The sequence below is a fragment of the Mobula birostris genome, chromosome 18 (genome assembly GCF_030028105.1).
Source record: "Mobula birostris isolate sMobBir1 chromosome 18, sMobBir1.hap1, whole genome shotgun sequence".
Taxonomy (NCBI): Eukaryota; Metazoa; Chordata; class Chondrichthyes; order Myliobatiformes; family Myliobatidae; genus Mobula; species Mobula birostris.
The window spans coordinates 54,854,432-54,870,542 of NC_092387.1; the positions used below are offsets into that span (position 1 = coordinate 54,854,432).

General features: G+C 44.3%; 1 protein-coding gene across 10 annotated transcripts in view; it reads right to left on the minus strand.

Annotated features, from left to right (window-relative positions):
* kcnma1a (potassium large conductance calcium-activated channel, subfamily M, alpha member 1a) overlaps positions 1-16,111 on the minus strand; it is a 953,094-nt gene that overhangs the window by 244,347 nt on the left and 692,636 nt on the right. For all 10 annotated transcript variants that reach the window (XM_072282727.1, XM_072282725.1, XM_072282726.1 and 7 more), the window contains one exon: positions 10,474-10,543. In XM_072282727.1, the coding sequence (XP_072138828.1) occupies positions 10,474-10,543 (70 nt within the window). The remainder of the gene's footprint in view (positions 1-10,473; positions 10,544-16,111) is intronic.

The window sequence follows — 16,111 nt, forward strand, 5'->3', positions numbered from 1 at the left end:
CTGTTTATTTATAAGATGAACTTGCCACACAAACATCGGAACATAAAACATATAGGGAAATGTGCTGCTTGCATCAGATCAGATCAGAGGAGAACCCACAATCAGCGATTGCTGGTGCTGTAATGTGTTTGCACTAACTGTTATGCTACTGTGCCACCCTACTTAATCAAAGCTGTGTCTAGGACATAAAAGATCCCTTGGCATTCATTTGAGGAATAGTTGATGGGCTGTCAACCACCTGTGTAGGTTAGCATAAATGTGGATTTCTTCATTGTTTTTCACAGTATGCACAGTATCTAAATGTACATCCACTTGTTAATGCAAATATCTAATCAGCCAATCATGCGGCAGCAACTCAATGCATAAAAGACATGGTGAAGGGGTTCAGTTGTTATTCAAACCAAACATTGGAATGGGGAAGAAATGTGATCTAAGTGACTTTGACCATGGAATGATTGTTGGTGCAGATGGGGTCGTTTTTCACCAGCACCAGCTGAAGATGACACTGGTGAAAATTGGCAATGGTTTTCAGACAGCTTACAAAACTTCTAAATATACTTCATCTGAACTACTTTCAATATAATCTTCAGCCTGTGATCTCTCTTTAAGTAATATACTTTTGAACCGTCTTAATGAATTAGGAATTCCACGATCTTCTGAAAGACTCAGAGGACTTAACTCTCAAGAACGCAGGTATGGCACTTTTAAGCACATAAAGGAACAGCATAATGGCTGGAAGAGAGGGACAAGCCAGATTAAAATGCCAAGGTTTGAGCCTTCCTTTACCCGACATCTTGTTAGCAAATGCACAGTTGCTGGAGGACAAGAATGAGGAGCTAAAGTCAAGATTGCTGTACAGGAGGGAAATGAGGAATTGATGCGTTCTGTGTTTACACAAACATGGCTCACTCTCAACTCATCAGATTCAGCGATCAGACCCAAACACTTCTTGATACACAGAATGGACTGGACTGCTGATTCGGAGAAGGCAAAGGGTAGGTATTATGATAAATTCTTTATGGTGGGCTTGCTGCACACTTGTTCCACTGACCTGGAACATCTAATGTACTTATCAAAAGAGTTCTCCTCCATGATGTTGACTGCAGCTTATGTAGCATCAAAGGTCGCAGTTAAACAGACACATGAGGTACTGAGTGCCACCATCAACAAACAAGAAATGGCCTACCTGATGCATTTCAAATCATAGTTGGGAACTTCAATCAGGTTTGTTTGAAGAGATCGCTGGCCAATTATCAACAACATATGACATGCCAGGGTTCACAATAATTAGCTCCTTGGACTTGCTGATACCAAGGGTATCATACCAGGGGTCCCAACACACTCGACCACTGCTATACTACCGTAAGGAATGCTTACTAATTTGCATTTTGGGAAATCTAATGATTTGGCTGTCTTCCTCCTACCTGCATACAAGTAGAGGCTAAAGAGCAAGACTCCAGAACTAAGAACAACAAAGAGATGGTCGCGGGAAGCTAAGGCGTGGCAATGGGGTTGCTTTGAGTCAGTGGACTAGGCCATGTTCAAGGACTCTATTCAGAGGATCTGATTTTATAAAAACAGTTGTTGGTGAGTGTGTCCCCACAAAATCATTCAGAGTCTTCCCCAAACAGAAGCTCTGGATCAACCATGAGATCTCCAATTTGCCTGATCAGTGACGTTCAGGTCTGGCGACCAACACAAGAGGTTGAGGTACAGTCTCTACAAAGCCAGCTCACATGCAAAGTGGCAATTCAGGGCAAACTTGAATCACTGAAGTGTGCTTGACAATTGTGGCAGGGCTTGAGTGCTGTCACCCACTACAAAGCGAAATTAAGTGACAAAGCTCAATGTCTCTTATGCTCACTTTGGCCATCAAAACATGGAGGAACCATCACAAACTTCCACAGTCCCCAATCACCCTGTGATTTCAGTCTCTGAGGTTGACATGAGAGTATCCTTCAGGAGGGTGATGCCATGGACAGCATCCGGCCCAGTTGGGGTACCTGGCTGAGCACTAAAGACCTGTGCTGGCTGGAGAGCTCACTGATATCTTTAACCTCTCACTTCGGCAGTCTGAGGTTTCTGCCTGCTTCAAGCAGGCTTCAATTACACCGGTGTCTAAGGAGAATGTGGTAACTGCCACAATGATTATCATTCAGTAGCACTTACATCCATTGTGATAAAGTACTTTGAGAGGTTGGTGGAACATATCAACTCCCACCTGAGAGGTGTCTTGGATCTACTCCAATTTGCCTACTGTCACAACAGGTCCACAGCGGATGCCATTTTTCTGGCTTTTCACTCGACTACGGAACATCTGGACAGCAAAGATGCTTATACCAGGATTCCCTTCACTGATTTCAGCTCAGCATTCAATACTATCATCCCTTCAAAACTAATCAATAAGCTTCAATATCTCCTTGTGCAAATAGATCCTCAATTTCCTCAATTGCTGACCCCAATTAGTTCGGAATGGCAAAAACATCTCCCCTATGATCTTTACAAGGCTGTATGCTGAACCTTCTGCTATACTCACTTAATACTTATGACTGAGGCTAAGTACAACTCCAATGATGTATTTATGTTAGCTGACAACACCACTGTCATTGGCTGAATTAAAGGTAGTGATGAATCACATATACGTTTGTAGAAGGGACATTGAAAATCTGGCTGAGTGGTGCCACAACAACAACTCTCACTCAAAAATCAGCAAGTCCTAGGAGCTGATTATTGCTTTCAGGAGGAGGAAACGGGAGGTCCGTGAGCCAGTCCTCGTTGGAGGACCACAGGTGAAGGGGGTCAGCAACTTTAAATTCCTCGGTGATATCATTTCAGAAGATCTGTCTTGGCTGCAGTACGCAAATGCCATTACAAAGAAAGCACAGCGGCTTCTCTACTTTCTGAGAAACTTGTGAAGATTCAGCACATTACCTTTGACAAACTTCTATAGCTGTGCAGTGGAGAATATATTGACTGGCTGCATCACAGCCTGATATGGAAATACTCATGCCCTTGAATGGAATAGCCTACAAAAGTAGTGGATACAGCCTAGTCCTTCCTTCCCCACCACTGAGCACATTTACAGGGAGTGCCTTCGCAGGAAATCACCGTCCATCATCAAATAACCTCACCATCCAGTCCATGCTCTTTTCCCACTGTTGCCATCGGGAAGGAGATACAGGAGCTTCAGGACTCACACCACCAGGTTCAGGACCAGTTACTACCCCTGAACCAGAGGGGTTAACTTCACTCACCCCATCACTGAGCTGTTCCCACAACCTATGGACTCACTTTCAAGGATTATTCATCTCACATATTCAATATTTATTGCTTATTTATTATTATTTATTCTTTTCTTTCTTTTTGTTTTTCCACAGTTTGTTGTCTTTTTCCCATTGGTTGTTTGTCCATCCTGTTGGGTGCAGTCTTTCACTGATTCTATTGTGTTTCTTGTATCTACTATGAAAGCCCGCATGAAAACGAATCTCTGAGTTATACATGGTGACATACAGTATATGTACTTTGATAATAAATTTACTTTGAACTTTGAACAGAAGTTTTCACACACAACAGTCTCAAGAGTTTACAGAGGATGATGCAAAAAACAACAGGAAAAAACATCCAGTGAGTGGCAGTTCTGTGGGCACAAATGCCTTGTTAATGAAGGAGGTCAGAGGAGAATGGCCAGACTGGTTCAAGCTGACAAGAAGGTGACAGTAACTCAAATAACCACATATTACAAGAAATGCTGTGCAGGACAGCATTTTTGCATAACGCATCAAACCCTGAAGTGGATGGGTTACAGCCACAGAAGACTATGAACATACACTTGGTAGCCACCTTTTTAAGTAGAGGAGGCAGATTGCCACTGAGTGTATATTGTGAGTGTAAAAGGAAAATACTCTCTCTGAGCGGTTTGCACTGCCCACTGCCAAAAACAAATTTAGATTCACTTACTGAGTGATAATTGATTACAGTTGCTTCATCTCCCTTTGTTTACTTGTTCATGGGATGTCAACATAACTGGCTTTTGTGAACATCCCTAACTTCACTAAACTGAGGTCAAGAGTCAACTGCATTGGTGGGTCTGGGTTCCAAGGACATCTGAAAACCTGTTGGACTTCTAGAAAAGTTCAGTAGCATCGCTGTTTGCATAAAGACTTACAGTGCCAGCTGTAACATCAGGGTTCAATTCTTGCCACTGTCTGTGAGCACGCGGGTTTCTGCCAGGTGCTCTGGTTTGCTCCCACATTCCAAAAAGATATGAGGGTTAGAGTTAGCAAGTTGGGGGCAGGCTACATTGGCACCGGAAGCATAGCAACCTGCTGGCTGCTCTGAGCACATTTAGGACACAAATTATGCAATTCACTACATGCTTCAATGTACAGGTTATAAATAAGGCTAATCTCTTAAGCATATTTTGTGAAAAAAAAAGCAGGAGACTGCAATTGACAGATTGAGATGATAAGGGTCCCAGAGCAGAACGTCTCTTTCCTTACAAAGGACAATGAAAGACCACCTGCTACACAAAGACTGAACGACTGACTCCACAAAGCAGATACAGGAGAGCAGTCCCCCGTCCATGACCAAAATATTGTACAAAATAAATCAATAAGCCCAGTTTTCAGTCTTTGTTGCTGAAGATGCTTTTGAGTCTCTAATGCTGATTGGGGGATAAAGGACTCAAACTTGTTATGTCTGTTGCACAATTGTTGCAACAATCTTTATTAGTTTCTGAGAAAAGCAACTATTTTTTCCTGAGAGAGTGATATTTTCATTCTACAATTCCAACAGTTGCCACATGGAGGAGCAGCAGCAACTCCTGCCTCATCATTCACCCTGGGAGCAGAACAGATGTGTTCAAAGTGCTTGTCAAAGTAAAAAGGTACTTGCATTTATATATCATCTATCCTGTCCAGAGAGATTCTTTAGTATATTACTACTAGAGTCAGAGTCACACAGAGCGGAAATAAGTCTTTCTGCCCAACTCGCCCATGCAGACTGAACTATTCCCATTTATCCATAAATATTTCCTATCCACATACCTGCCCAAGTGCCTTTTAAATTATGTTAACATACCTGCCTCAACCACTTCCTCCAGCAGCTCATTCCTCATGCAGACCACCATCTGGGTGAAAAAGTTCCCCTTCTCTCCTCTCATGTTAATTCTCTGTCTTCTAGCCCTTGATTCCCCAGCCCCGGAAAAAAGGCTGTGACCATTCACCCACTCCAGGTGATTTCATACATCTGTAATATCGCCCCTCATTCTCCTATGCGCTGGGCAGGAAAACAGCATCCATCATCAGGGACCCCCAACACCCAGGTCATGCTCTCTTTTCACTGCAGCCACCAGGAAGGTACAGGAGCCTCAGGCCTCACAGCACCAGGTTCAGGAACAGTTACTACCCCTCAGCAATCAGGCTCTTGAATCAAAGGGAATAACTTCACTTGCCCTATCATTGAAATGTTCCCACAACTAATGGACTCACTTTCAAGGACTCTTCATCTCATGTTCTTGATATATTGCTTATTTATTCTTATTATTTTTTTTCTTTTTGTATTTGTACAGTTTGTTGTCTTCTGTATTCTGGTGGAACGCCCAGGTTGGGCGGCCTTTCATTGATTCTGTTATGCTTATAATTCTATATATTTATTGAGATTTATGCCCACAAGAAAATGAATCTCAGGGTTCTACAGTATATGGTGACATATACTGTATATCCTTTGATAATAGCATAAAGTTTGAAAAAAACCTTCCTCCACAACTCAGTCTCTCAAGCCCTGAAAACATCTTGTAAATTTTCTCTGCAGTCTTTCCAGTGTAATAACATACTTCCTCAGCTAGGCGACCAAAACTGAACACAATATTCCAAATGCCTCAGCAACATTTGGTACAATTGGAACATAACATCACTACTTCTCTGCACAGTGCCTTGACTGATGAAGACCAGCATGCCACAGGTCTTCTTCATCACCCTGCCTACCTACAAGACCACCTTCAGGGAACCACACACTGTACACTTAGGTTCCTCTGTTCTGTAACACTCCACAGGGATCTACTGTTCACCGTGAAAATCTTACCCTGATTTCTCTTTCCAAAATGCAACATCTTGTACTTATTGTGTCATCTCACCAACCTCTTCTACCACCTGAAGTGTAAGCACTGCTGGGAGAGAAGTGTCACGGCAACAACACGTTCCCTGTAACAGTGATGTGATGCTGACCATGTAACGTTTGATGCTGAGTGCGGGGAGGTGGGGTGTGTAATTGGATAAATGAAATGGTGCCATGCGATCTTCAGAATCAGTATCAGGTTTAATATCACTGGCATATGTCGTGAAATCTGCTGTTTTGTGGCAGCAGTACAGTGCAATACATTAAAAAATCTACATGTTACAATAAGTGAAAAAATATATATTAAAAAACAAAAACAAGAAAAATAAATAGTGAAATAGTCTGTTCAGAAATCTTTTACTCCATTTGAGGTGACAAAATGGAACCTTCAGATTTTAGATTTAGGTTTATCACGTGTACAGTGAAATGTGCCATTTGCCTTAACAACCAACACACCCAAGGATGTGCTGGAGACAACCTACAAGTGTCACCACACGTTCCGGCACCAACATAGCGTGCCCACCAGGCTTGGCAGAACAACACAGAACTCAACAAAACAGAACATACTCTACCAAGTAATAAAGCAAAAACAGCTAAAGAACAGCCCTGTTCCTACCTTCCTCCCACCCACCCACCCACACACACGTTTCTCTAACCCCAGGACAAGCTGCCTTCAGCCTCCAGCAGTGTAGATTCGCAGACGCTGGGCCCTGGCTCCCTCAGTGGACTTGCAGAGATTCTCAGACACAGGCACAACGACCATCGTTTTAACATCTCCTGCGCGCGCCAACACCTCCACCAGAGCGGTACAAATTCTGCATCACACTGGAGAGTCGTACTGGAAATTTGAGAGCTGAACCACAGCCGCCTGACTGAAAAACACAGGAACTGCCCACAAAACCACAGCAGACACTGATATCAACAGAACATCAAGGTCCCTAAATTCCACCATGCCTCTCATTTCTCCTGGTCTCATTTTCTACCGATGCTGCAAAAATATCAGGTTTCAATTTATTTTTGTTTCTCCCTCTTAGTGAGGAAACACGATGCCAATGCGAGTGAAAGAACAGGCTCAGGAGCATCCTCTGGCAGACAGCAGCTTGGAGCTGAGTCAGGTTGTGGTTGGGAAACCTCACTCTTGGCACAGGCTCTTCCGATCGAATATCGCTCTGTCTCAAAGCCATATGCCATGCTCTCGGGATAAATTATGAATATCATGCTCCACATTTATACAGAGCATATCATTTCTCAGAAGAGTATTTCCTCTCTCTTCTCCATTTTTCCTTGGCATAGCAGCAATGAACCTGGAGAATTCCATTCCCAAGGCAGTATGCTTGGACATTTATACTATGGAATTCTTTGCCATGGACAACAGTGGAGGCCAAGTCATTGGGTATATTTGAGGCGGAGGTTGATAGGTTCTTGGACAGTAATGATGCCAAAAGTTGTGAGGAGAAGGCAGGAGAATGGAGTTGAGAGAGATAATAAATTCCATGATGGAATGGTGGAGCACGTGATGGGCCAAATGGCGTAATTCTGCTCCTAAATCTGATGGCCTTATGGACATTTCCTGGAGTCCTGGAGTCACAGCCAAACTCCAGCTGAATTCCTATCACAAACCAAGTCTCCAGCATCTAATTTATATTCCCTGTCTGATTTATATTCATGATGAGGGTCCGTTGTTGCCAAAGTCAGTATATATTGCCCAGCCTACACTGGGTTTCCTTTCTGCTGAAGGGACTTCAATAGCGCTGTTGGGGTGGGAAATCCCCGAGACAGACTGTGTGATTTAGAATGACTGGAGATATCAAAGTACAGAGTAAAGGAGTTGGGATGTTATGTTAAGTTGTATTAGATGTTGCTGAGGTCTAATTTGGTGCATTGTGTACAGATCGGGTCACCGACCAACAACAAATATATCAATAAGATTTAAAGAGTACAGAGAAAATATACACGCATTTTGCTGGGACTTGAGGACCTAAGTTATAGGGAAAGGTTGAAGAGGTTCGGACTTCATTCCAGGGATCATGGGAGAATGAGGGGAGTTTTGATAGGTATCTGAAATTATGTGGGGTATTGACAGGGTAAATGCAAGCAGGTTGGTGAGACTAGAACTAGAGGTCACCGGTTAAGTGTGGAAGGTGAAATGTTTTAGGGGAACGTGGGAGAGGGAATTTTTTCACTCTGGAGATGGTGAGAGTGTGGAAGGAGCTGCCAGAGGAAGTGGGGGATGCAGGTTTGATTACAACACTTAAGAGAGAGGTTTGGATAAGTACATGGATGGGAAGGATATGGTTCAGGTGTAGGTTGATAGGACTAGGCAGAGTAATAGTTCAGCATAGACTAGGTGGGCTGAAGACCCTGCTTCTGTACTTTAGTGTTCAATGACTATCATTCTATGTACTTCCAAGTCAGGATGTTGTGCGACTAGAAGGAGAACACGTAATTGGTGATTGTCCCAGCTCCTGTGTCTTTGTTTTACTAATTGAAATGGTTTGGAGTTGGAAAATTATGGCATGGACCAAAATGAAAAATCAAGAAAATACAGGTGCTGGAAATATGAAATTAAAAAAAAACTGGAAATGCTTGAAGCAGCAAATATATGTGGAAAGAGAAACTGAGGTGAAGTTTTAGACTGAAAACTTTTCTTCTGACAAAGGGTCTTCACCCTAAACTGTTATTTGTTTCTCTTTCCACAGATGCCGCCTGGTTTGTTGAGTATTTCTAGCACTTGTTGCTTTGAGACAGGTACAGGATCCACATGGGCTGACTGGAGTTTCAGAGGGCAAGAAGTAATGAGGGATTATTAACTCTCCACCATATCCCCCCTTTTGATTGTGGCACTAGCAAACAAAAAGCAACTTTGTCCTCTTTGCCATGACAAAATACAGTGGGGCATAATGTTTGAACTCTGTGAGGGAGTCGGGAGCGCTCAAAGAAGGCAGTACTGTAGCGTAGCAGTTAGGCCAATGCTACTACAGCACCAGTGACTTGGGTTCAATTCCTGTTGCTGTACATTCTCCATGTGACCATATCAGTTTCCTCCCACATTCCAAAGATGTTAATTGGTCACATGGCTGTAATTGGGCAGCACAGGTTCATTGAGACAGAAGCGCCTGTTACCATGTTGTATCTCTAAATTTCTAAATCTCTAAATCGGTATCGTTAAAAACAAACACTAGATGGTGTCCTTGATAATTATTGATAATTAGTGCCCCATGAAGAGGAGAAACATGAGAGGGCATGGAGAATCCACTCAGTCAAATAGGGAATTAATCTAATGAGGGTATCCTGTCCTCCACTTCTTGAGGTTACAGTAGTCAGGCTGGTTTCCTTCAAATAGGTGGGTGTGTCTTCCCGCAGCACCCATAGACTCACACAACAGAGAAACAGGCCTTTCGGGTTCACTGGCCCATGCCAACCAAGATTCCTATCTGTGTTGGTCCCATTTGGCCCCACAGCTCTCTACCCCACCCCCCCACCCCCACCATCATGGTCACTGGCCTCCCCAGCATTGAAGACATCTTCAAAATGCAACTTCTCAAATAGGCTGCATCGATCATTAAGGACCCTCACCATCTAGGACATGGCCTCTTCCCATTTCTATCATCAGAGGACCTGAAGACACAAACTCAGTGCTTGAGGAACAGCTTCTTCCCCTCTGTCTTCAGATTTCACAATGAAACCATGAACTTACCTCATTATTGTTGCTCTCCTTTTGCACTACTTATCTGAGTATATAAAGTACAAATCTGATTTATATATACAGTGCAATACATAAGATAAACAATAAATCATAATAAATGATATACACATATATATATATATACACACACATACACACACATATATATTGTACTGCATCACTGCTGCAAAGCAACACATTTCACAACATACATCAGTGATTACAAACCTGATTCTGATTCTAAACCTTTCCGAACCATGAACCTGTCTGTTTTTCTTCCCAAAATGCATCAATTCGCCCTTATCCAAATTAGACTCCATTTAATTCAACCCATTTATCCAGCTGATCCAGATCCCTCTGCAAATCCTGATAACTACTTTCACTGTCTATGACATTTAATTCAGGTCAATAACATTCTACTGTATGCCTTGATGATTCAAATGTTCATCCAGATGTTTTCTTTTAATGTTGTATTCACACCACCTTCACAGGCTTACAACCACCCTCTGTGTGATTATATTTACCTCAGATCCCCTCTAGCTGCATTACTCCTCAACCTCAAGGGGTCAGAAGCCAGGATAAGAAGGTGGAGAGAGGGGGATGAGCACATGCTGGCAGATGATAGGTGAACCCAGGTGGGTGGGTGGGGGAGTGAACAGTAAAATCATGCTTACCTTGTTATGATATTGTAGCATCTGTGTAATAATTCTTATCTTTGGATTATAATTTTTGATCGATATTACCCTGAAATAAAAGAAGAGAAAATGTTTAATCAGCCAGTTTTCTTGGACTCCAATTTTAGGTTAAGCCCCTGAATAATAATTGTCTCATTGCATTATTGAGGTAATATAAGATTAAAGCAAGAACATAATGCAGAACAAAAGGTAACAACTACAGCAAAACACGCACAGAATACTGGAGGAATTCAGCGGGTCAGGCATCTTCTGTAGAGAGGAATAAACAGTCGATGTTTTGGGCTAAGATCTTTCATCAGGACAGTGACAGAGAAAGTACATTCAGGTAGCCAAAAAGGTACAAAATCAAAATCATATCGAGATAGATTGAGAGGTCAGGGCTCCATTGACTTGGAAACTATTCAAAAATCTACTGAGATGATACGGAATTTCTTTAGATAGAGGATGGTGCAGGATAAAGACAAAAGTAATCAATGGGGAATAATGGTGAGAGATAATAAGATGTAGGCGAAGAGGGAAACTGCGATGGGAATAGGATTAAACACAAGAGATTCTACAGATGCCGGAAATCCAGAGCAACAAATGCAAAATGCTGGAGGAACTCAGCAGGTCAAGCAGCAGCTACAGAAAGGAATAAAGAGTTAGCATTTTGGGCCTTCATCAGAATTGGAAATTAAGGGGGAAGAAGTCAAAATAAGACGGCAAGGGGGAGGAAAGGAGTACAAGCTAGAAGATGATAGTTGAAGCCTGATGAGGTGGGAAGGTAGGTGGGATGGTGGAGAGGGAATGAAGTGAGGCGCTGGGAGGTGCTAGGTGGAAAAGGTAAAGGGCAGACAAAGAAGGAATTTTTTTTTAGGAGAGGAGAGTGGACCATGGGAGATAGGGAAGGAGGAGCCATACCAGTAGGAGGCGATAGGCAGATGAGAACAAGAGAAGATGTAAGAGGGAACCAAAATAAAATGTGGAATAGAAGAAGTGAGAAGGTGCGGGGTGGGGGAAAGTGGAGATCAGATTAATGGGATTGCTAGTACTGCTAGGAGCCATCCAAGACCCGATGGGACAAATGGCCTCCTTCCGTGTAAGATAAGAATTGGGACATTGGGTACAGTCTCAGAGAGTTATTTGCGAAAATGACCTCCTTAAAGGGTTTGCAGAGAGTGCAGAGATGAACGACAAAAGTGACTTTCGGACTTAGGAATTTAAGTTATTGGAAAAAGTTCAGGAACTCTGTATGGTTTTCTTTGGAAAAAGTGAGACTGTGAAATGATGTTTCCAGGTTAATTGGCAAAGTTGTTGAAGAAAAATTGACTTTGTGCAGAGTCCAAATTTCAAGGATGTTAAGCTGAAGTTTGTACAGCTAAGAGGGAGGAAAATGGTCGGGCTTAAGCTTCATCTGAGGTTGGATATGGGTCTTGGAGCTGGCTGTCAGGGAAAATACTGATGAGGATGATGGGTAGCATAGACCCACAGCTCTAATCCTGCCCTCCCGTGCAGTCTGCATATTCTCCTGTGACTTTGTGTGTTCCTACTTGCTCCTGCATTCCAAAGACGTGCAGGTTGGTGAAATAAGAGAGAGAGAACCCCTGCACAAGGAGTGCTGAGTCCCGGGATGGGCCGCCAATCTAATGGTGGACTACGGGAGGCCCATAGACCGGTCAGACAAGTTAGACTCCTGCGGGGTGAAAAATCAGATACCACATCGTGTCCATACTTGATAAGGTAGGGTTCCTCAAGAGGAAAGCACCACCATGAGACAACCACACAGAGAGAACAGAGAGTGAAGGATGTAAGTCCCAAGAATGAGGTGGAAGTTCTGCACAGGTGCTGTACCACCATGGGGGAAGCTACCCAGTCAGTGCAGACAAGAGCTAAAGAGCTAGAAGACAAGGGTTGGTTAGTGAAGGTGTAGCAATTAGAAGCTACCCAATGGGCTAAATGGAAAGCGGATCCCATTAAGGTCTAAGTCTTGATACTGTGGGGAGTTATCCCAACACATGGATAAGAATGGGGATATCTGGCTGGATGGTGAGGATGGGCCAGAGAGAGTAGAGCCTATGATTCTCCCTTGAGATGATCACCTTATCCCTATGCATCAGAGACCCCTACTGGCCAGATTGGTGTCCACACAGTCCCCAGCCAGCGTGGGGTGTTTGGCCCATGGCAGGAGGGTGACGAGGAACATGAGGGGGTGGTGGCAGGATAATTGGCCTCTCCAAGATAACAAGCGTCAGGAATTCTCCACCAAGGAACTGGCGAAACTGGGGGATAGATACAGGTAGAAGTCGGCAGAGCCTCTAGCCAGATGGCTGTTGAGGAAAAAGGATGAGGTGGGTATCGGAGAGAGTCTATCTAATAGAGGAATGGGCACCTCGGTGGGAGGGGGAGGTTTGTCATCCCAACACACAGTAAGTATCGCCCCAAGGATGCTACTCGCTCCCCAGGAAGGTAATAAATGCTTCTACAAGCGGGTAGCAGCAGCATTCAAGGTCAGCTACCCTTCCTTTCTTGTGTGGGATTTAAAGCCCTGGGTGGAGTGGAGCAGCTTGGGGGAAGGAATCAGAACCCCTCCCAATAGGCTGTAATTGCAGTCTTACATGGCGATAGTGATAGCCCGCCAGAGGATTCTGAACTAACCTCTGTCCTGGTAGGGCACTTGGTTACAACAGCAGCCCCCCACTTGAATAGGTTGGTGCTGTCTTTAATGGGCTGCTGGGTTTACTGTAAATGCAGCCATTCAGATGCAGGAAGAGTTAGAGTATCACTTAATTTATGCTGACTCAACTGTATTTCCATGTTATATTGACTATCCTGTTGTACATATTTATTATTAATGACTATAATTGCACATTGTACATATAGATAGAGATGTAACCGTAAAGATTTTTACTCCTGATGTACATGAAGGATGTAAGCAATAAAGTCAATTCAATTCAATACATGGAAGAAGGTCCCCATTAGTCAGGGTGCAAATTAGACAAGCGGTCTGGGGGGTGGGGGGCCCTGTGTGGCCTGTAAGGAAATGTTTTTGGTGTTGCTCAGAGCCAGGGTACTGTATGAGCACGCAAATGGGATTCCTATTCCCACCCTCTATGCCATGTGGAAGGAGCTCTGCCAGGGAAGAGAGGCAAAGGGGCGGCTACGGGAGAAGGGTCGTTCTCCAAGCCCTCTCCCAATCAGGACTCCTAGCCTCTGCAGGATTCCTTGCAATCCACTCAGGATTCCTTACCTCCCTTGCTGGAGGCTCTGCAAAAGGCATTGGCAGACTTCAGCAGCAGCAGGGGTCAGGCAGTGGGTGGCACCTTCCCGCCCCCCCCACCCCTGTAAGGAAGGGGGTCATTTGCCCTGCACCCGCTATAATAAAGTGTGAATGGTTTGAGCTTGAAAAATGTTGCGTGAGTGGTGGCCGCATGTGAGTTCACTTGACTGAGTGTGTATGACTGCAAATTCTATCTTGTGCTTGTTAAATCTGCATCGGAAGGGTGATTGAATCAGTGGAAAAGGTGACCAAATTGAATTATTTTGTTATTTGGTGAACAGAATTTGCAGGAGACCTTATCTTTTATAGGGCTGTGCTTTTCGGTGGCTCTGTGAAGGTTTTAATGTGCCGAGGGCTCGCACCTAGTCATCTTTTCTTTCCTTTTGTAAAATGTGTTAAAATTTTCCACTGTGGGAATTAATTTTGTTCTGAGTTTTGCAGTTACTTGCGGAGGCTCTGAAGGAAGGAAACTACATGCATGGAATAAATTTGTTTTTGGAGGGAGATGAATATGACATTTCGTGGGAGTTTCACATCCCATATAACCTGCAGGTGGCGGGAATGGTCGAATGTATGAATGAGCTGTTGAAGCAAGCTGTGGAAATCTGAACTCCTGGCTGGTAGAGTCTGGGTGGGTTCCTGATGACACTGGACACGGCATTTAGCAGTGTCGGACCCTCCAAAGCCAGAAGAGGTAGAAATGGAAGAGGACTCAGGGAAGGTTTGGGTGCAGCTTCCAAGGGGCCACTGGGGCTGGGGGCGGGTATGGTTGTGGGAGATTGTGGTGCGTGGACTAGGGATTATGCACTGGGTAGTGTTACCAGGGGAAACCGGAAATGACATGTCTGAATCCCCAAAAGCTAACCATGAGGGAGAGTGTTTGTGTCTCTCTGCATTACAGAATGGCAAAGTGGGGGATGCTGATGGCAGTGGTGATGACGGTGGTCAGTGTGAACTCCTGCAACACATTCCTATGGATGATATACGAGTATGCAAACCACACCAATGCTTCGGACTGATCCCACTTGCAGAAGGGGTGCCACTGATACCCATCCCATTTAATGATGAAAAATACTGCTGGGCAGCTACTTGTTTTTGACATTCTGTTTTGGGGGAAGCCAGGAGAGACTAGTTTATTCCAGCCAACTCGTCCCATAGTTTGGGAATGGCCTTAAAGAGCCTGAGTCACAATAACCCCCAGTGGAGAAAGTATTTTCAGGGCTGGTACTTTCCTGAACCTGGTGGTGTGGGACCTAAGGCTGTTGTACCTCCTTGCTCACTCACGTGAAGTGGTTCATCTTGATAGGTCAAATATGATGGCGGGATATAGTACTAATGGTAAGACTCTTGGCAGTGTGGAGGATCAGAGGGATCTTGGGGTCCGAGTCCATAGGACACTCAAAACTGCTGCGCAGGTTGACTCTGTGGTTAAGAAAGCATATGGTGTATTGGCCTTCATCAATCGTGGGATTGAGTTTAAGAGCCAAGAGGCAATTTTGCAGCTATATAGGACCCTGGTCAGACCCCACTTGGAGTACTGTGCTCAGTTCTGGTCACCTCACTACAGGATGTGGAAACCATAGAAAGGGTGCAGAGAAGGTTTACAAGGATGTTGCCTGGATTGGGGAGCATGCCTTATGTGAATAGGTTGGGTGAACTCAGCCTTTTCTCCTTGGAGCAACGGAGGATGAGAGGTGACCTGATAGAGGTGTACAAGATGATGAGAGGCATTAATCGTGTGGATAGTCAGGGGCTTTTTCCTAGGGCTGTAATGGCTAGTACGAGAGGGCACAGTTTTAAGGTGCTTGAAAGTAGGTACAGAGGAGCTGTCAGGGGTAAGTTTTTTACACAAAGAGTGGTGAGTGCATGAGTGCATGGAATGGGCTGCCGGCGGTGGTTGTGGAGGCGGATACGACAGGGTCTTTTAAGAGACTCCTGGATAGGTAGATGGAGCTTAGAAAAATAGACTTGGAGTTACACATGATTCTTGCGGGAATGGGACCCGCTTTCGGGGTTTCACGACTGGCCATTGTCTGACATGCCAAGGGCGTGGCCTAAGAGTTCGGCTCGTCTTCGGAGGCCTAGGATCTCAGGGCTCTGGAGATGGGTGGATCGAAGGTCAGTATCTCGACAGACCAGTGTTGGGAGCCGGAAGATCTTTGGCTCTGTGCCCAGTGACCTGAGATCTTTGGGTACAGAGCTCAGGAAAAGCAACGCAACGGACTTTTAACATCGTAAACCAGCAAGTTGTTTGTTATGTCTCCCCTCTCGCTGTGAACGGAGACATCTCTTTCTCCCTTATTAGGGAGAGAAAGAACCTGTAGTATGTCGTATACTGGGTGAACGTATAGTCTTTGGAGT